At 42.4% G+C, this 21677-nt stretch overlaps 1 protein-coding gene across 1 annotated transcript; it reads right to left on the reverse strand.

The window, feature by feature from the left end:
- Window positions 1–1205: 1205 nt before the first annotated feature.
- LOC311255078 (arf-GAP with GTPase, ANK repeat and PH domain-containing protein 1-like) lies at window positions 1206–21109 on the reverse strand. The gene is made up of 20 exons (XM_084349256.1): window positions 20286–21109; window positions 18506–19742; window positions 12926–12984; window positions 12743–12830; window positions 12383–12468; window positions 12112–12253; window positions 11900–12034; window positions 11663–11784; window positions 11290–11451; window positions 10290–10373; window positions 9907–10011; window positions 9647–9806; window positions 8850–8978; window positions 8618–8755; window positions 8402–8461; window positions 7883–8034; window positions 6235–6325; window positions 4636–4858; window positions 3294–3597; window positions 1206–2862 (listed from the first exon to the last, which is right to left on the reverse strand). The coding sequence occupies exons 2-20, from the start codon at window positions 19656–19658 to the stop codon at window positions 2617–2619; spliced, it is 3639 nt and encodes a 1212-aa protein (XP_084205382.1). The 5' UTR covers window positions 19659–19742; window positions 20286–21109; the 3' UTR covers window positions 1206–2616.
- Window positions 21110–21677: the final 568 nt, after the last annotated feature.

Consider the following 21677-nt stretch of genomic DNA (forward strand, 5'->3'; position numbering starts at 1 on the left):
TTGATTCATTCTGTTTAATGATTGAAATCCTGAATATTTTAAATTCAATAATAAGACAGCATTTCTTAATTTGCAGTGCATTTTGCCAATAACCTTTGACTAGCTAACTATAAATTAGAAAACAACATCAGGTAGGTTGTTTAATCAGATATTTCCCTCTCATTTGAAACCTCACACTAACTAATGAATAATGCTACCTCTGAAAAACATTTCTCCACGTATGCAGACATAAATAGGCTTTAAACAGTAATGACTAAACTATTTTTGGAAAGACATTTCATGGTGCAATCAAATTTAGTAAGACATTAGTTTGAAACTTGCTCGTAGTTACCAAGAACTTAGGCGGGACTTCAAACAAACTTATTTAAGGATTTACAGGCTGACGCAACCCAGTCCAAGCTTTTTTTGTGCGGTGCACCCACTTTAAACTCAGTGATGCATAAAGCTCCACTTATTTAACACTTTTGGCTAAGTCTGAATTTACGATTTCACAAGGTCCATCTCTTATAAGGAACAACATTATGACTGCTGATGAGTTTTCTTTATTTTCTGTGTATATTTTCTCTCCTTTTGCGACTTCTGGGGCCATATGCCACCGAAAACACTCTGCTTGGAGACATAGTTTTGTAGGTATAAAGACGCTGTATTGTGTTTTGGGTGACCTGTACCTTTATAATGTTCACTAACCTTATATTTTTGATACTTCAATACAGTTTAAACACCAACATGCCAACATCTATGGATCTCAAATATTCCCACGCTGGATCAACTTAAGTTGCCCTCAATTATTGTTTCTTTTTACATCACTTTTGTCTCTATATGTGTTTGCCTTGTTAAATCACTGTACAACTGTAAATCCAAGAAACTGAACCATCTCAGGGATGATATTATGGTGTGAAAATGAGTCCATGACTTCGACCTAGAAAGAAGTAGGTCAAAGTCAGTAGGGACCTTTAACAAGAACTGGTTTGATCCAGAAGATCTCGTGTTCAAATGGTAGCTGAGTGTTAAGTGATGGCCACTGGGTCCACCTGGCCAGAAGACAGCTTCTTGCAGCCAGCATGTACTGGGTTATGCACCTAGACCGTGTGATGTTCCTGCCTGCCGTGTGATGTTCTCCCTCATTAATGGTTGGTGTTAATTTTTTTTTGACACAACTGGCCTCTATGAGCCCAAACAGAAAAAAACAACTCTGAACAAAACACCACAGTTTGGGCAGTAGCCTTAGTGTATTGATAATGAATGCTCTATGAGTCATTGCATGAGTAAAAAAATACAAATGGAGAGAGATGCTTACATCACAGACATGTACACTCAGCGGCGTCTTCAGATTAACATAAAAATACATACAGTACTGCAGGAGGGTCGCTTTTATGCCTTTTTTAAAATATTAAATTGGGCAACATTCCTCTATTTCATGTTGATTTTTCAGCCACTTACAAATATAATCATAGTCATTCGAAGGCCCAGTTTTATAGATCAGAACCTCTTCCAAGTTTTAATCTATTAAACTATTAATTAGTCACAGCAGGAATAATATTAGTTAAGTAAAAAATAAAACGCCTTGACAGTCCACCAAAACTGCATCATCTAGAAAGAACACACGTTAGTGCCTGAAATAATGAACTAAACCATCAGTTTTTGTATACATTCAATCAAAATCAAGGCATTTACACATCTAGTATTACACTGGCCTTGATAATGAGCTGCTGCTGGAGTCATAATGCACACATCATGTACAGTGTTTATGTCACGCACAGTGATACAAACATAACATAGAAATCTCAGTCTTGGATGTCAAAGGGTTAATCAGGTGGTTATTAAAGGAAAACCGAACCAAGACGCTGCACAGCAAATCTCTGAACAGCTACGAGTAACCCTTTGAGTTTTATACACAGAACCGACTGTACAAATCATACAATAACAATCTCGGAAATGAAGCACTTTTTAAACTTTTAGAATTATAATATTTTATCAATGCATTTCTATACAGTTATTTTGATTATCTTTAAAACAGCGTATCTTTTTCAGCCACTCTAAAGTTTTTTTTCTTTTTTTCAACTCACACAACTTTATTTATGCACTGAAAGACCATCCGGCTGTGTCGACCGTTACACAGCGCTCTAAATTTAAAACTGACATTCGCTGTCAATAAAGGTAAGAAGTGTGGATGTGTTTAATGTTGGAATTTCAAGCAGAGACGGACTGAAAAATAGAGACGTCCATCTTTGATATCGTAAACTTATTGCAGTTCTTTACTTCTGGGCTCTAAATGCTCAGATAAGCTTGTTTGAGGCCGAAGGCAAATTTTGATTCTTAACTGAGAGGAGAGTAAAGTTGAATATTGACTGCGTGATGAAATATGAATCATACCAGCTGGTACACAGTGCAATACATTCCTACTGAATCATTTTCTTTCATCTTATCGTAGAAAGTGTAGTCAGAAAACTTCTCTTTTTGTTTTGATTAAATCTTTCTAGCAGACACACCCTTTAAAACCTCGGGGAGTGCAACATCTGGCAACATGTTCATCAGTCCTGCTGTTCATGTGTGACTGTGACGGCAAAGCGACAAGCTCTCTCTAAGACACACACACTTTACCACGCCACATTTCGATTACGAAATGGCTCTTCTCGACGTGCTGTAACTCAAGCTGGTGGTGCCGCTCTTGTGCGAGATCTTCAGTGTCGTGGCAACTGTCAGGCTCGGTGTCATGGCCGCCGCGTAGCCGACCGTGGTGGTCGGCTCATTTGGGCATCCGTACTGGAGCAAGATGTCGACACACTCCTGGCTGCCAGCATTACGAGCCAGAACCAGCGCTGTCTGCCCCTGAGCGTCCCGGTATCGAACGTCACAGCCATACTGAAGAGAAAGTAAATAAAAAAACAGCATTAGATTATGTAATTACCCCATATTCAGCATTTTAAGGAGGTCTTGTATTATGTGGCATAAATTTCAACTTTGTCCTGACAGGGCTGTCTTAAATTGTCCAAACAAGGTGTGACTCAGTGAGCTTTAGTGCCTTTCACACATAGATCACCCTTGAATGGTCTGCTGAGTCATCGGTTTCACCCCTTTTTGTTTTTTGCTGAGGGCTCCACTCAGAGGTTCTTGAAGGGTAACATTTATTGTTTTGCTCGATGGTTTGTTGTGGAAAACCATCTTACATAATTTCACACCTTGTCAATGCTCTACCTTCACTGCAACATTATCTCTGCTTGTCTGCGTTGCACTTCCTGAATCTGATCATTCATACAAGGTGATTTTTATGCCAGAGCTGGAGGTAAACACACCCAAACAAGAAGCTGCGTCATCACCACATCAGCCTGCTGACAGGCAGCGTGCAGGGCAGAGCCGGGCAGTCGCAGCGCTAAGATCGACCTGGAGGAGAGCGCCAGGCTGAGGGGGGCGTTAATGTCCTCCTTAGTGCAGTGGGCCAAGAGGAGCAGCAGCTTGGGGAGGTTGTGTTCCATCACTGCCAAGAGAAGACGGCCAGATAGCGTGATGTCTGGGCCCTCGCCAGGAGTTGGAGGAGGCAACGGTGCCACAAACAGTTTCTGCTCATATTTGGCCCTGATCCACGACTCCCGTTCCTCACTGAAGAAGCAAAGGGAAAATTAGGAGATGATGAATAGTCAGTGAAACACATTTACAGCTTCTTGTCTTTTTGTCGTTCAAGGATTTCAGTTTTTATCTACTGAAAATTGTTAACTCAGACACATTATTTAGTTTGCAGCTCAGAGAAAACATTAAAGATGCCCTCCACAAATGTATGAAGGCAAACAAAAAACCTTTATTATATGTCTGAAAAAAAGTATGATACCAAAGTACCACATTAAAATCCTAAGGAGACCTATTATGCTTTTTCATGTTTGTCCTTTGCTTCAGTGTTTTATAACCTATAGGTTCTTGTGCATGTAAAAGATCTTGAGGATTAAAAAGGTCAAAGTCCGCACCAACAGAAGCTCCTCTCTCCCACAGAAAACACTGCTCCTGAAACGCCTCGTCAGTAGTCCTGCCTTTGATTCTGTGACTTCATGACATCACACTACATCACCATGTCACACATTTGCATAATTAATGCGTAGCAAAAGACAGAAAATTAACTAAGCAAAGCTGCTCTGTTGTTGTTAGCGGCTCAGGCGTGTGTGAGCTGACCAATCACAGCAGGCTGGGTATTCAGGAGGGGGGCTTTAAAGAGACAGGAGCTAAAACAGACAAAGGGGGAATACAGAGCTGCAGCACTGGACAGGATGAGAATGTGATGTGTTTTTTGAGCATTAAAGCATCTAAACCTATTCTAGTAGTAACACAAAATAAAATAATGAACTTGAAAAAGAGCATAATATGTCTCCTTTAAAATGGCACCTACTCTTTTTCCAGGATATATTAATATGTAATTATTTTTCATTTCACAAGTCAAACTGCTGGACAGATGCCCCGTCTCTTAAAATCAGGTTTTCAGTGAGCACAGAGGCAATTTATACTTTCAGCAGATGAATGTAAAAACAGCCTTCTGGAGTGAAACTCTGCTCATAAATCGTTCTACACAGTGAAGCTCAAACATTCAACTGTAGGAACAAGAAAAAACACATTGTTGACAGGAGGGGGACTTTGAACCAAAGCTGTCTTTACCGTGAAGCATCAGGTGCTGGTTTACGGCGGCCCAGAGTGCGCGCCTCCCATATGCTGTTCACCATGTGGTTGCCGATGACACTGAGAACCAGCGTGAGCTCCCGTGGCAGATCATCAAGGTCCAGCGAGCGCACGCGCGACAGGTGGGTCCCCAAGTTTCTGTGGATCCCTGAACACTCGATGCATATGAGAGCTCCCAGGTTCAGACTGGCCCAGGTTGGATCTGGGGGAGAACACAAGAAATTAGGCTGCCGCCCAGGCTGTGTGTATATGGTTGATAGATTTTGTCCATTTAGGTATGCCAGCTTGGCAATGTCACGCCACAAGAGTGTCTGTGAAACCCTTGGAAGAGTTTTAAAGCAATACGTTTAAATCTTAAGCCAGAATGCCAAACGATATTTCCCCTGTAGCTCTGCCCCTTTAAAGTGTTCCAACATTAGAAGAATTTTCAGCATTTGATCTATTTTAGTTTGGTTTAGTGAGATCTCAGACACTGACTTTAATTATAGGATATAATAATTAATTTTGATGACTGAAAACTAAGGTTCATCATTAATGTGCTTTGCAGCTAATCGCTCCTGTGTTGGACTGAAGCCGAACACGTCAAAATGTTTGTACGTCCCTCCCTAATTGGCTCATTCACCTTGTGATTAACAACGTAGAATTTGTTTTGGCAGATATTTTTCCTCACTGAAGTAAAAACGAGTTATTTCAAGGGCAGGAAGGCAACAGATGAGGATTCAGAAAAGATTCAGTGAAGCATTTAGGTAACGAGTTTCATCCAAGTCAGCAGGTTACCCTAACTTGTCTTGAGAATTCCAACAATATGAAAACAACATAATGACAAATAAAACCAATCACCCTCCGCATTAATGTGCACATACACAGACGCACAAAACACACTTGCAGAGTTTCTTGCGTGTAAACTAAGGTTAGTAAGTAACTCCATTTGTGATTTTTCTTTCCGTGATACGACCATTTTGTGATTTTACAACATCTGAACGAAGAACAAGTAACTATATCCTAAAATACAGTATGCTAAATGTGCAAATAATCTAAAGGTTGTCTTCTTCTTTATAACTTTCCAAGTGGTCACGTCCATTTTCCATTGATTGGCCAGGTTTGCTAAAGTGGTGTGGTAATGTGGCAGCCCAGTCGCCAGGATATAATGTTAGCAGTTAACGATTCTGCAAACCACAGATATACATCCAGGGCTGACATTTGTGGCATATCACGTTCACATTATATACTTATATACTGTCTCTCACATCAGGAGGAGGAGGAGATGGCAGTGGCGTTATTACAAGCCAAGAAGGCTGCCGATTGCTGCTCGAGTCACAACAATGCATATTCTTAAGGATAGGGATAGTTTAAGCCGTTTGTGAGGCGACAAAACTGTGTGTTTTTATAAAGAGACCTGCAGACATTTCCAGCTGTTTTTCTGGCGACCAAAACCAGCTATTTTCCTTGGGAAGGCGGATAATTTCCATCTGTGATCATCGCCACGAGAGTGCTGGGAGTGATGTGTATCTGTGTATGTGAGACGAGATAGGTAACCCAGATATGAACATGTAGGAGAACAGCTATTATGTCACTAACTTGGAGCATCGCAGTCAACACAGAAGTTGTTGCCCTTTGCGTTGCGGATTGCCTGCAGAGCGACTGCCTCACTCTGGCTGTTCTTGCGAGCCTGTGGAAGACACACAGTACATGGTTATAAAAAGAGTAACAGCCGTAAACCAACTCTCTGTGATATATTAAGCTCTGCAACAGCTCTCTGAATTAATAACAGTGATAATAATTTCCAAGAAGAAGAAGAAGGAGAAGAAGAAGAAGAAGGCTATTATCATTATTATGACCATTTACAGCTGTAAAATTATTGGTATTGGCCTAAAATGACATCCACTTCTCATAACATTAATAAAGAAATGCATCACAGGATTAAAGTCATTATTGAGAATCATTATATTAGTGGCAATCGCCATTTTTGTAAAAGATTGAACTAATTCCACACGACTGAGGACACGACTCCCCACTCAAGAGCAGAAACGAGCACAGCCCATTAGTGGACAGGACCGCATACAGTTCTGGAGATGGGGTGGGTTTTGGTAATGGCCAATCTAATTAGCTGCCCTCATCCCTTTTAAAAGCCGCAGCAGTAACAGTTTTCTAATGGGTTGAGTAGAGTCCAGGCCAGATTCTCCTAAGAGAGAACTGTTCTCATCCAGGAGTCCCAAGGTGCAAATACACAGCACACAAATATGATTAGATGGGCCCAATGTACTTCCAACGGCACATAATGCCTCCTGTAAATTTAATACAGGATAATAAATGTGTATCCACGATTAGTATTTGTTGCTTATATTGTGCGTACTAAACTAAGAAAGGCTGACTTCCAGTAAGACATTTTGATACATTATAGGCATAATTTGGGGTAAAGGAATATTAAGTTTAAGCAGTTTAAACGACTAAAAGATTAGTTTTGATATCCCAGAGAAAACTGAAGTCTTAGTTGGAGCTCAGATTACATCCTGCACAAACATCCTGTACCCAACATCTCTATAATATATAAATCATCTCGTCAAATAAGCATTTATATTCTGCGGGTGTGCCTCTTCCAACAAAAGCCTTAAGATCGCCCTTTAGGCTTACAGTAAGAGCTGGTCTCATCAGATGGAAACAAAGACACAATTTCATGCCAGCATGGGTGCCAATATTGCACTGCACCACCTTATCCGCATAAACACAACCTCAGGTGCCATCCTCAATGCAAGCGGGACCACACATCACGCTAACAAAGACGCATCTTGTACATAAATGGCAATTTAGCTGCATTTGCGCCCCTGCTTGCTTCGTGGCCACATGAAAATAGATCCTGAAATGTTTTGCAGGAGTAAGTGGGAGAACATTGTGTCATAGTAGTCATAATATTTTGTCAGCTGTCAGTTAAGTTATTGCTTAAGTGGGACGCGTAACACAATCGCTTCACACATGTGGAGAAAACGTGATTAAAAGACACAGATGCGGTATTTTATCACCCAAAATAAATACTAAACATCATCTGCATCTTTAAAGTTGGAGGGGATGTGGAGAAATCTGTGCAAACTTCACTCACATATTTAAATGACGTGAAACGTTAAAATCATATCGGATTGTATAGAATATGTAAAAAATATCTTATAAATCAGTAGTGGCTACTGAAATGTCTGCATCGAGAGTGCACTGTGTGCCTGTTCTTCATTCTTGCCTTGTTTTTGCTGCTCTCACACAGCTGCAGGCTGGCCAGGATCTGGCTCTCAATAGCTTGGACCCATGAGTCCCTCTCCTCCACACTCTGGGCTTCAAAGTGCCAAGTCTGGCCGGTGCTCGACACGATGAGGAAGTCAAAGTTATCCTCGTCTGGCACAAAAACACGTCAGAAATGATTCAAATGGAGACATTTCAGCAATAGCTTGTTCAAATTATTGGCTTAAAAAAACAGTTTTAGTTTGCATGCATCAGTGCAGCTAAGCATCCATGTCAGTCATCAACAAATCCTGTTGTGTGAACTGTTGAACTGTAGCCAAAACTTTGACCTACATGCTAAAATTAACATATATGTAGGTCAAATAATTTTTGATGTACGGATAGAATATCAATCAAGCACTTTTAATTAATCCATTCTACAACAAAAGCTTAATACAATAAAATGTCCTTGTGACAGGAAAGAAAAAAAAGCGTGTGCAGAGGGCCAATCACTGTCTGAAGGATGACAGATCAACATTACCTGTCTTGCTTACGTTTCTTAAGCTACCAAAGCTTTTAAGTTTCCACATTTTGCGCTTGGCTGCATGAGAAGATAGAAAATGTTACAGAGAAGCCAAAGAGAAAAAGAGGAAATAATAAATGTTTCAATAAAATCTTATGTAAATGTATCAAATTTTACTTCATGACTGTATAAATGCTGAATATAAAAAACACATGTTGAGTTCTTAGCGTTTACCATCTGCTTGGCCAAGGGTTGCGTCTCCTTTCTGGTTCATGCTCTTCTTCCTGCGATGCTTCTTCCTGTCTGTCAGCGGGGAGGAGGAGCCTACATCTTTGGTGGAGGAGGAGCTGGACACGCCTTCGACTGCAGAGTCTGGACACAAGAACAGAAAAAAAACAAAAGCGCTTTGAATTAAATGTGTCGGGCACAAAATTTGTTGGCACAAATGAATCTGCCCTTTACTCACCAACACTTTGAGCGTGGTTGGACAGTGTAGAGGGACATCGCTGCACCCCTCTGTTACCCCTCAGGAACAGAGCACCACCCAGCCCCTCCATTTCCTCCACTTGCAGGAGGCTGCTGGCACTTACAGGGACTAAAAAGAGACCAAAAAAAGATCAAACGAAAAAGAGATTTGGATTCTGTTTGAACACCAGCAAAATAAAAGAGTGCGACTGAAGAAAGTTCAGAAATCTCTCACACACTCTTTGTGAAACTTGTAAAATCCCTGATGACGTCGCTTTCTTTCGCATCTTTTCTTTGATTTTGAACTCACATGCAATTTTCCTATCTGCCACAGAGTTTCATCACAAAGAGCCTTAAAATCCAAAGAACAGTGCATTCATTTCATCATTTATTTATTAATTTTATCATCGAAGTTCATTCCTATTAAAGGCGCAATACGTAAGAACTGGCCACCTGTCGAATTCACACTCAAAACAAATGGGGGGCAGCATATTAGCGGCGTAACTGCTGTTTACTGTAGCTGCTGTTTGCTAGTGAGCCCAGCTAGCCATGCAGCGAGCAGTCCAGGTGAAACATTGACACTTGTAATTACTAGACATGTTTTACATAAGAAACACTCTTAAATGAGATGATGCAGTACTATACTACTAATCTACCCGGGGCTTTTACTTGTAGTGGAGTACTTTTAGACTTGAGTGTAGGATCAAAGTACTTCTTCAACCACTGGTTTTAGATTTATGTACAGATTTAGGGAAATGATTTGGTTTAGGTTTGTTTAAAACAAGTGTATTCTTTCACCTGGGCTGACACCTTCAGGTCCTGGCACATCTTTGACCCGTCCATTGAGGCCGACTGGAAGGCCGCAGGTGGGTACAGCACGAGGCGGCCTCTTTCCCGGCACCTTCACTGTCACTCGCAGCAGGTCCATCTCTTTCCCGGGGGCATTCAGCATATAGTCCTGCCAAGCCAAACATCAGCCGTTACCACCAACCACTCGCTGTCAGCTCTGCTTTTAGCAGCACAATGCTTCAAAGCGCTCCATCACCACACTGACTCACATTGACACTGGAGTGATAGGACAGTATGCCATCGTTGGACAGCGTGACATACTTCTTCTTCCACTCTTTGTTGAGCGAGTTCCCACTGCGCTTCAGCAAGATGCCCTGATGGAGGTGACAAAAAGCGAAGAGTGAGAATTTATGTCCGACGTCTTGTGTGTTCATCTCACAGATTTCGGCAGCATGACAACTGCGGGCTGCCAAAAACACCCACTATCCTATTCATCAGGCCAATATGGGGGATCACAACACATCATCGCTCTGCATGATGAAACAGCCTTCACACATTTGATTTCAAGTGACTGCTGTTGTGATGTCCTCTGCAGAAGGTCATGAGATACATCATATTTGTTTCTGTTCAGCATCTGCATTCTGTTTCCTACCTGTTTGATGGGAATGGAGCGTCCACTGCCCATATCGCCCTTACACTCTGCACTCCTTCTGTTTGAGTCACTGCCTCTCCGGCCCTGGACAGACATGAGAAGGAATAACTGCATCAGAGGCAATAATATGGTTGAAAACTGGTTAAAAAATATCATTTCGATCCCATTAACTATGGGAGTTCTTCTCATTATATTATGTGCATTTCATCACAAAGCCATTCAAAGAATTTTGAAATGTGAGTGAGTTTCTGCTGACTGCAAAATCTGGCTTATAAATGTAACAGATATCTATAGAAATGAGTTTAATTTCAGTGCCACTGCTGCATTAATCAATATTTCTAGATTAACAAAGTCCCTATTCAGCTCATCAAGTTTCATAGCCAAATCCCAAACCAAGTCATGGTAATTTCTAGGTCTTAAATTACTTTTCTGAAAGGTTATTTGACAATTTGGTTTAGAAAAAGGCCTGTTTTGTGCATCAAAACTTAAACATCAAAGAGGATGAAATAAACTGCTGAATAGCCAAAGGGATATTGGTAGCACACACACTTCTTCAAGACAGAGTTGACAAAACATTTCACTAATTTATTCCAGCCAAGTCAAAGTGGTTGACATGGCCAGAATAAATTGGTGAAATGGAGATTTGTCAACTCCGTCCTGAAGAAGTAAAAAAATGAAATGAAATAAACCTTGGACTCTACTGGAAAATCTACTGGTGTGCTGTTTACACTGGTTACACCTGGAGCCCCCACTCTGTGGGCCCTGTGAGCACAACTGTTCACTATAATCGCAGGATATTACAAAGTCTTGTATATTTAGGCAAAATAAGATGGCAACATAAAGTGTACGAAAAATACTGCTACCCAGTGTTTGTCTTTAAGTGCACAGAATCTTCAGAATTGTGATGTTTAAAACACGACCTGATAAAATGTGATGTCAAAGTAAAAAAAAAAAAACAAAAAGGGAAAGAGTAGAAAAACAAAATGGTGCATGTACGTACCGCAAATCGCGAGGTGCGTCTCCGGGTGGCGCTCCGGACCGACCCGGGCGTGGCACTTTCCTGTTTTTCTCCTCTAGCCGTCCTGCCAATCTCTTTATGGCTGATCACAGGAGTGGAGGGAAGCGATGAGGAGTAATCACTGCTCTGACCACCATTACTGGCCTTAAGAGAGGAGAGAGCCAGAGCAGGCAATGAATGAAGTGATAATTGAGCAGTAAAGGGAGTTAATTAGGTTTGTTAGAACAGCAAAAATAGCAGAACAGGATGGCAGGAAGCCTAAAGTATACTCAGTGAGAAAAGGTACACTTAAATGGTACAACTTAGTACACCTTTTTTCAGACAGTGTGGAACAGATGGTCCATAAGAGTCCTACCTGTCCTGGAAAGACACCTGACACTGGGGTGGAGCCTCCAGAGTGACTGGGAGAGTTGGGGAGAGACTTACAGGAAGCCAGTAGAGCAGCTTGCTTCTTGGCTGCCATGATCTTCTGAGCAGCTGTTGAACAAAAACCAAAACATTAGCCCTAAAAAAGACACATAAAGCTCATATTTCTGCATTATCTGCAGCGCAGTCCTCAGTTCTCTGGTCCAGCTCTGAAAGGGACACATACCATCAGTGAAGACTCTGTTCACGTTGAGGCCGTACGTCGCACAGGTTTCATAGTAAGTGCAGCGGCGCACGTCTGAGCAGAGCTGTCTGGCCCTGGCATCGTCGATTACTCTGGGGTTGGTGCTGCTGATCTTATCTGGTAAAAGAACAACAAAAGTCCACCTCTGCAAACATTTGAAGTCAACGCACATGTTGTGTGTGTGAGCGACTTACCCTGAGTGCCGACCACTACGAAAGGAATCTCAGAAACAGGCCGGTGGACAGCGAGCTGGTGGTAGATTTTGTAAACTTCCTGGAAGCTGGACTCATTTTCCAAACTGAAGACCAGGATAACTGCATCTACCCAACTAGCAAACTGAAGAGAAGGGAGGAGGAGAAGAGTAGCACCGAGAATAATCAGGAGGAGGATGGCAGTAAGGGACTAAATTACATCAAATTTAAATACTTATCCACTTTTACCAAATGCAATCAGTTTCCAACCCACCTGAGCACCTGGGAGCTCTGTCTCTTCTCTGATTATCATCAGGTGGCTCTGTCCATCAACCAGGACCTCTTTAATGTACTGGCGCCCTGTAAAAACACAGTATGAATATGTAAGACCTTTTATTTTGACTTGTTATAACAGGCAAATGAGCAGCAAACCCTGGCTCTGGTCATGAATGATCTTAATATAATATGTTATATATATATATATATATATATATATATATATATATATATATATATAATGTTATTAATGTGTATGAGAGGTACATTCTACAGTATTTAGTCTATTGTCACTATGCACTGACATTGTCACAAAAAACTAACATAAATTCTGTATTTGAGAACGTGTGAAACCAACCTTCAGCGTTCTCCAGCTGCAGGTAACTTCCTGTCAAGTGCCTGTGGACCAGCGCTGACTTCCCGCTGCACAGACCTCCCAAAACACCCTACAGAGCACAAACACACACACACACAGAGAGAGAAGATGAATTTAGCACTAAGTCCATTAAGCAGCTTGTAAAAGTTTTGTAGTAATGCCTACCAGGTGAAGCTCTTGTATAGTTTGGCTCATGGTCCATTCTTGACTGCTGGTGCACACAGCTGAAGACAAAAAAAAGAGGTTTGATTAATAAAAAGTTCTAAATAAGCTCAGTGCAGTAATGATTTGATGTACTGGTAACACGATGCTCAATACACACTATAAATAAGACAACTTTGGAGTTGCCACTAGCTGTAAGCTTCCAATCGATGCGCTAGGGAAGTCTAAAAAAACTCACACATCCACACACATCCATGAGTCACCAGAGTTTTGTTTAGAGTCATAATATGTGTTAAGTAGGCAAATTGCATACCTCTGGTCACTGGTGTGACTAACTCGGCTAACCAGGCCCACTTCTTCTAGCTGTGGTGCTAAAATAAGCTAAAGCTAAACTTGAAACACTAGAGACAGACCACTGAAGGCATTTTGAATAAAAATGTCCATATCGCCAGAGACGGCAGTTGTACGACACATATCCCGCCCCTTCCCCCCAACAGCCAATCGACTGCTTTATAGCAGCTGAACCAGGAAAGACCTCTGCCAGGCGTGTGTTTGCATTAATGAGCGCGCACAGTTAAGACTCACAACACTTTCAGCAGATTTGGTGTCGCTGCAGACGGGCTTCTAATAGTATGGAAGATGAGGATATCACGCTAATGCACAACATCACCAAGCAAGGTGAGATTATTCAAAGATTAGACATTAAACTTGCATTTGTTCAAGAGCTCTGGTGGGATGAGCCGTCATCATGTCCCAGTACTCTGTATTGAGCCGTAATAGAAGTTGATGTCATGAAACTGTGTGCATGGGCAGTAGAGGTAAAACTGTGGGGGAAAAGGCATTTTAAATCTTATTTTGGGGGAAAAACACTCAATTGTGGAGCATTTTCTTTATCAGATTTGACTGGCAATCCTATTAATGCAGTTTTATGTCCAGGTGATCATTAAAAGTGAAGCTCTGGCTCCCTCCCCATTCATTTAGACAGGGGCCTGGTCTTGTTAGCCTGGAATAACTGCCAGGGGGCATTGCCAAGATGGCTGCCGAGTGTCAAGACTTGCCTAAAAGGACTTTGGCTAAACAAACAAGACCTAGACCCATTTCTGTAAATGTACAAAGAAGAAGTTGATATCAGATCGAGTTATAGAACAAGCCTTTTTCTCCACCATGTTGCCGTGTTCCTTTAAAAGAGTGATTACTGCCTGCTGGCCAGGTTTTCTCTGCCTGCCTGCGGACACACTGAGCAGTGTCAAGTGTGTCCAAGCTTCCCCACTGGGAGCAGGGAGGCTGCAGCTCCCAGACACTGAGCACCCAGAAAATTCAATCAAGTGTACAAATGTGCAAGTCTGCATGGGTTAGAGAGCATGCCAGATATCTTTAGTTTACCCTAACATTATCAGACACGGCATGTTTTTGCATTATATTATGGTCACCCTGCGAAAACCCTCCTAACAAGTCATTCATTCTTTTATTCAGCTCTAAAAACGTATTAAACTTTAAAAAGAGAGAATTCAGCCAGCTGTGGTGAGGTAATTCATCTTATTCCCAGAGCAGTTTCCCTCATTTCATGAATTTTATAGAAGTCAGTGTCGACTGAAGCAAGACAGATCTGCCACTTGGCGCTCTGTGGTATTAGGAAGGTGAAACCTGACTCAGAAATACTTCTGAAAGGAGCAGATTTGCAACAGAACAAGTCAAATGACATAAAATATAAATAGTGTGTTAATACAGAATGTTTGCTCTGAGCTATTACTGTCTATTATTGAGTCAGCCAGAGTCTTAGTACTACTGCAGCGATCTGCCTTATCCAGTATTGTTGTGTTATATTGACTATCATTTCTAAAATATTCCGTAAATAGACCAAACAGCAGTGGGAAAGGTGAAACTATTGTGCTGGAGTTTTTCTTTTCTTATAAGAAAAACAAGTCTTGAGGGCTGAAATGTGAAGATGGATGTTTTTATACTGAGTGATCAATGGAGGGATTCTGGTTACTTTAATGCGCAGCATCATTTTGTATCGGGCTAAAAGGAAATGGCTCTGTGAGACATGATAGAAGATAACTGTTGATAAGTGACTCATCTGGTTACAGAACATCGTGTTTGGGATGAGGCAGACGTCGGCATCTCCAGAGATGAGCAAACTCGTTCCTCTGTCAGTTCTTCAGTCTTTGAATCACATCAGAAATCGACTAAATCTAACGAGGATATAAAAGACTTATATTTAAACTGAGAGAAGTATAGTGTGTCTGATGCAAATGAACTCGCTGTGAAAGCCTTCACTAAGATGATCTATCACCATTTATTATAGGTTTAACAGCTCATATAGACCAGCGCTTGTGTTGGTTTTCTTTGGTTTCAGTGATAAGAAAATCCACTCTGCAGTGACGCTATGATGACTGAGTGTTAATATTAAAAAACCTGTATTATGTTCCAAGTGTCATGGTGATAAATAGTCGTGCAGTTATGGCCAAATAAATCCACGTCACAGCTTAACTGTGATCATAATGATCCTCCAGCTGTGTGGGTTGATTGTGTAGCAGTCGGTTGAGTAAGTAATGCTTTATTAGATCTGGCTGATATTCTAAAATTAGACGTAACTAAATGATGTGACAAAAATTCATAAAGGCGGCACAGATTGCAAACTTAGCTGCATTTGTTCCTCGAGTCGTTGTGTGGGAGTGACAGCGCTATTGCAGATGTTTGAATTATTCTTATTCTTCCTACTCCAACCCTCAAACTCTCAAATCTAATTCTGAGGTCATGGATATATTTCTGCTCGGCGCTCTATAGAAAATATCACTCACACGTCACCTTCCCTTCCTCTCTCATATTCAGTCACAGTGTTTTGCAGCAGTGAAATGATTCAGCCGGAGCATCATTACAGCACACCTCCACCAGGGTCAGGGTTGTGATCAACGAGAATCTTCAAACGAGGCAGAATAAGACAGAAAAGTTCACAGATGCCAAGGAAATGATAGATCCAAAGAATTCCTAAAGCACGTTGATTTCTGATGTTATTACTTGCAATACTTTCCAACACTGACATATTTTTTTTTTAACTTGCTGACTGAGGTTGCACTTAACATTCAGGTTAGAGTACCTGAGCTCTGACCTCAGTAGAATAACAGCAAAGATGCCTCAGTGAGTGGATGCTCAATAACACACACACAAACAGCCATGAAGGACACCGCACACATCTGCAGATATGAGGCTGAGTAGAGAAAGACAAATGATAAACTCACACACACACACACACACACACACACACACACTCTGAATGTCGGGTCACGTTGTGTTCGGGCGGAGCCACGCCGCCGTCCGCCTCTCACAGGGACGCAGATTCTAACTTTAAACCCCCTCATCCCCATCTTTGGGCAATCCCCACGTCCTCCCCACCCCTCCACACTCTCCCCTCTATCAATGGCGTCACACCACAGACCAAACAGCATCTCTCACGGCTTGCTGTTGCCATGGCAACTCCATTTTTCCAGAAGCCTCCAGCCCCGGTCTCTATACAATAAATGGTCTCTCATGGATACAGCGACGTGTGTGAGAGGCGTAGAGACATGATGTCCACCTGTGAGGCTGATAATAAGCCAGCGTGTGTCCGTACACGTTTGGACCACGGCGACAAACAATTTCTGAATTAAATTTAATCGATAATGTTCACCTATCGTCAGAAAACTGACACGATATGCTGAAATTACAGGTTCGACACGGCTCAACACTTAAACACAATATAGCGTTGGCGAATGAATAGGCTCCATTTGAAGGCTGATTAACTCTATGCACAGCGCAGGAAGTAGCAGGTCTCCGCTCTCCTCACTCCTCCGATGAACACAGCTCTGTGTATCCCCAACCTTAATTATTCATGTCCCACTTACTACTGACAAATTATTCAGAGCTTACTCTGATGCCACACTCTGTGTCATTTTCTTTAGAGTATATCAATAAAGATTAAAGATTGATAAAGTTGCATAATTTCCTTTATTTTAAATTGAGGAGTCTGAATATTTCACAAGGTGTTTTCATAGTTTTTGACAGGACCGAACTCGTTTCCATTTGTTTTGGGAGTGTCAGGATTTGGGGAATTCCTCATAACATACATTAGTAAAAGTGCTGAGACAGATCAGAGCAGTGTCACCTTTCCACTGTGAGAACAGAGGCTCTTCAACTGAAGCTGATGAAGAACAGTTTGTACTATATTTTAAAGCTTTGTCTGCAACATTAATGATGTTAAGGATCCTATTTGTGGCTGGTTTTAGTTAAGTTGTACGTGTGTCATATTTTTAGTTTTTATTTACAGGTAAACAATATTCTGTTCATTTCTCCACCAGACCTCTTGGAGGCCCAAGGAAGATGATTCAATTGGCTTTTAGATACTTTTTTTGGCAAATCTAGTGATCATTATGGGGCTGTAACGATAAACCTCATTGTCAGTTAATCTAGCGAGTCCAGTAGTTGATTGCTATCAAAAAATAGCAATAGTGGCCATGACAGTTTCCTCCAGTGTGACCTCTTCAAAAAGCTTATTCTGTCTGAGTAGTGGTCCAAAACCCCAAAATGCTGACAATTATCAAATAAGATTAAGAAAAGCAGGAAAAAATAATATTTGTGTATTTTTTTCTTGAAATGATTGATGACTAATCAATAATCAGAGTAGTTGTCCATTAATTTTCTTGCCTGATCGAATAATCAGCTAATTGTTTCAGCTCTAGATCATTAATAAACCTGAGTAATGGTCCACCCTTGTGTGCCTAACAGAGTGAAATCTGACAATTAACAGGCTAAAAGCCACATAAATGTTTGAAACATGCAGCTCTTTTACCAACTCAACCTTTATTACATTAAACCTGCCATACTTATATCAGTAAAGTCATTTTATTTTGGAAGTTTGCTCCGTTATTTCTTTCCGCAACTTTGATGGAAGATCTTCCTTTGTCTTCCTCAAGGCCTGTGTTGAATTTCAATAAATTAGATAAGATTGTCAACATATTATCACCACATTTCACCTTTTAGATACACTGACAGTATCTATACATCCCCACCAGATCCCTCAAAGGCATGAAAGGTAACGTAGACCTGATCTCAGGCAAGCTTTCAATCAGCTGGAGTTAAACCAAACGTGTGCACACAGAGAGAGTAAAACGAACGAAGGAAACAACAGCAGCTTATTCCAACAGAAAATAACCACAGAAGACACTTTTAGTGCTTTAACCAAATTCAAAACCTATTTGGCAGGAAAAGAAGCATTATAAAGTCAGATGATAATTGAAAATCCCAACTGTGTTTAAGTAAAGCATTTGAGCATTATTGGGACTAAATGTGGTCCACACAGCTCCAGAGAGGGCGATGTAAGTGACACTAACTGTGTGATCCTGCAAGGAAAATGCCCTTTATAGTTGCTTAAATTTCCGTCCACGTGGGCCCTGTTTATTGTTATTTTCCCCTTTATTTTGTTGGGTCTGTGCAGCACTGTGGGGCTCAAAATCAGTAAGAGTCAAAATGTATCAAATATAACCGAATTAAATATTAAGCATGTCATAAAGTTGTGTGTCCGGATGCAGTGGATGCATGAGGCCTTACCTTCCTCCTCACTCGAGCCTCTTTCCACAGCTGGATAGAGGGGGGGTGTAGTGTTGGCACTGGGCGCTGCAGCTGCACTTTTGGTGAAAATGCCACTGATGAACTTCAGCATCTTTCGGTCGCGAGGAGGAGCTCGCTGGATTGTTCCTCCCTGGCCCTCCTTCCCCTTCTTCAGGTCCTCAGAGGGGGAATGTAGGTCGCTGTTGTCCAAGGTACGACTTGTACCTTTCCTTTGAGGCCTGGACACATCGGTGGCAGGAGGTGTAGGGAAGGAAACAGATACCGTCTTAAACCTCTCCCCTTGAGGGCTGTCCCTGGTCATGATGCCTGAAAATCCTCCGCTCATGGGAGCTCCGGGGCGGATGAGCGTGCCCCTGCCGTCGCTGTCGGCCCAGGACGCCCTGTAAGGCCCCAGAGTTGTAGCTGCCATTAAGGGGGACTGGTCCCCCATACGGTTATCCCTCCGATCCAAAGTCTTAGCAGAGTGATACAGGCTTGTGTTGGTCTCTCTAAGTTCCCTCCAGCACGCCGAGTTGCCTCCTGTGTGTGACCTCATCATGACTTCAGGACGCTGGCTGACCTGCGGCGGGATGGAAAAAGGGAGGCTGCAACGTGAGCGGCTGCTCAGGTCCGCTCCATTTTCACCCTTCAGGAACAGCATGGGCGGCTCTCTGTAGAGCTCCGTCTTTGGGCGCAAGGCTTCTGAGCGAGGCCCCTCTCGGCGCACAGTTCCCTCAGAGGTAGTTCCTCCATACACTTTGACCATCTGCCTGACAGGTGGATGTACAAAAGAAGTGTCTTTGCTTTTACCGACTGATACAATGTCTTTTTGGTGTCCATGAGTTTCCCTCCTCTCAGGCTTCCCCCAGCTCTCGATGGGGCTGCCATATTTGACCTGTTCCACCTCTTCTTCCACCTGTGTGTTTTCTTTCTCCAGCACTTGAGTACATACAGGTCCTTCATCCTTTTCAGGGGCATAGCTCACCTCCTTCTCCTCCTCCACCTCCTCCTCCTTCCTAGGGCTCCCTTCCCCCTCTGGAAGAGCCTCCCTCTGGTTCCCTGCTACATCCTCCTCTGGCACAGCCTCAACCTTCACCAGAGTGAGGGAAATGAGGTAGGTGGTGCGTCTCTGTGGGTTGCCTGCCTTGCTCATTGGGACAGCAGACTTCAGCACAGTGGCACCTGCTCTCTGACCTAGCCAGACCTGCCCACCTCAGTCATGGCAACTGGGACGAGCCTGAAGCAGAGGAGAGAGAAAATCTAAGATCAAACAGAGGCATCTGATCAAACCCTCTGGAGCTGATTGTGTCTGATATCAGGCCCGTGCACCTGACAGGAACCTCAGTTTCCTTTTAAAATAAAGACATGAGGACTCGGTGGGAAAAAAATGAGGGATGCTTCAAATTGCAAATTTCAGAATATATTTAAAAGGGTGGCCCAGTGGTGAAACAAGTCTAGACTGTTTTTTTTTTAATGCCTCCATTAATCCTCCTCAATGCACACTGCTACTACTGGTCTCTACCACTGATTCATTCATAATCCTCCCCTCTCTTTGCTTTGCTTACCTTCTTTAACTCACCTATTCTGCACAAATCTGACATGCAGACACACTGACGGATACAAGGAAACATTTCTCTTTACTCAGTTGATGTCTCAGCCTGGATTATGCAACAGTCGATACATTCGCTTGATCCGTTTCTTGACTAGGACTTCAAACGAATATTGGCTGAATAATGCCACAGTACTACAGTATGTGTCTCGTCTTTTGCTCATATCATACCTTCATTTCCCCTGAAGAATATCCATTGCACACCCTCGCACATCTGATGTGATGAAGAATTTATCTCGCCATCAGATTACCATTCATATCAAACGACACATCAAACAAGGCTGAGAAGAAAAAAGGAGCTCCGGCTCGTGAGTCCAAGAGAAAAAACAGGTGAAAGGGAACAGGCTGTAAAAACATCAAAATGGAAATCATTCACTTGTCACGAAGCGTCTGGCAGCTGGAGCCTCCGTTCGACAATGTCATGCATAAAATTATGTATGCACGGTGCGAGGGTCACTGGGAGATGCTGAAAAACATCTGTTGTTATGTCCCCAGAATTTTTTTTTTAAAAAGAGAGATAAGTCGCTGGATTTTTGCAGCCCAAGCAATGCTTCCTTGTGCCTGTATCCCTCTGGAGAGCAGCTCCTCTCGTTCACCGCATCCTCTCCTCCGAGTGCCTCATCCAATTAGCAAGTCAATAAAATGTGTCTGTGAGGCAGAGGAAGCCCACCAGCTCACCACAGCCCCTCCTCCTTTTTTTCCCTCCTCTTCTCGCTGCCACAGAGCCTTGCAGCCCCCCTGCTAGCCCACCGTTAGCCTGCCGCACACCCTGCTCCACACTGGATCCAGCTCTGGCAAACAGGATGGGGATGAGTGGCTCGCAGTGAGGCGATGGTGGAGGATGAGGTGGTCCTTGCCCACGGTCATCGGATTTTTATCTGTGCCGACACAACAAAAGAGACAGGAGGGAGAAAGAAAAAGCCTCAGCGCTGCTCCTGCCAATGCATCTGCTCTGTCTCCAGCTCTTTCTCTCCTCCTCTGAGCGATTTATGGGCAGCTCCTGCTCTCTCTCCCTGCTTCACTGTCAGCCCCCTCAGAGGGAGAAAGTGAGGATGCACAGGAGGGAAAAGATGTCTATGGATCAATGCAGCGGGACATAAAGTAGAGAGGGAGTAAAAATGTGTAGCAAGGGAAACTGAATTATGTAGCATGTAATTAAACTCCGTCGGGAGGAAACTGAAGATACTAATTTGGGTGTGCAGGTGACGCTGCAAGAAAGAAGAGGAATATAAAAAGGGAGCGAGAAGGACAAAATGTGTGTTGTGAAAATAAAACATAAAAGAAAACATTCTCCCATCACTGCACAATCTCTCTTCAGGGGGAAGCCACTTCATCTTCCCCCTCGGCTCGACTCCTCATCATTAACCTGTCAACAGTTCCTGAAGAAAAGGTTCAAAAATCAAGTTAATTAGCATTTTTCTTTGTCACTCCGCTAAACATGAGGTTCCTGATCCTCTATCAGTGAATCAGATATATGAGGCAATCAAAACACAGCAATTACAGCTAAATAAGATTAAGCTGTGAACCTCACAGGGTGAAGGCAAAAATAGATGCTGTTGTAAA

Source organism: Pagrus pagrus (assembly GCF_965226575.1).
Source record: "Pagrus pagrus genome assembly, chromosome: 3".
In the NCBI taxonomy this organism is placed as follows: domain Eukaryota; kingdom Metazoa; phylum Chordata; class Actinopteri; order Spariformes; family Sparidae; genus Pagrus; species Pagrus pagrus.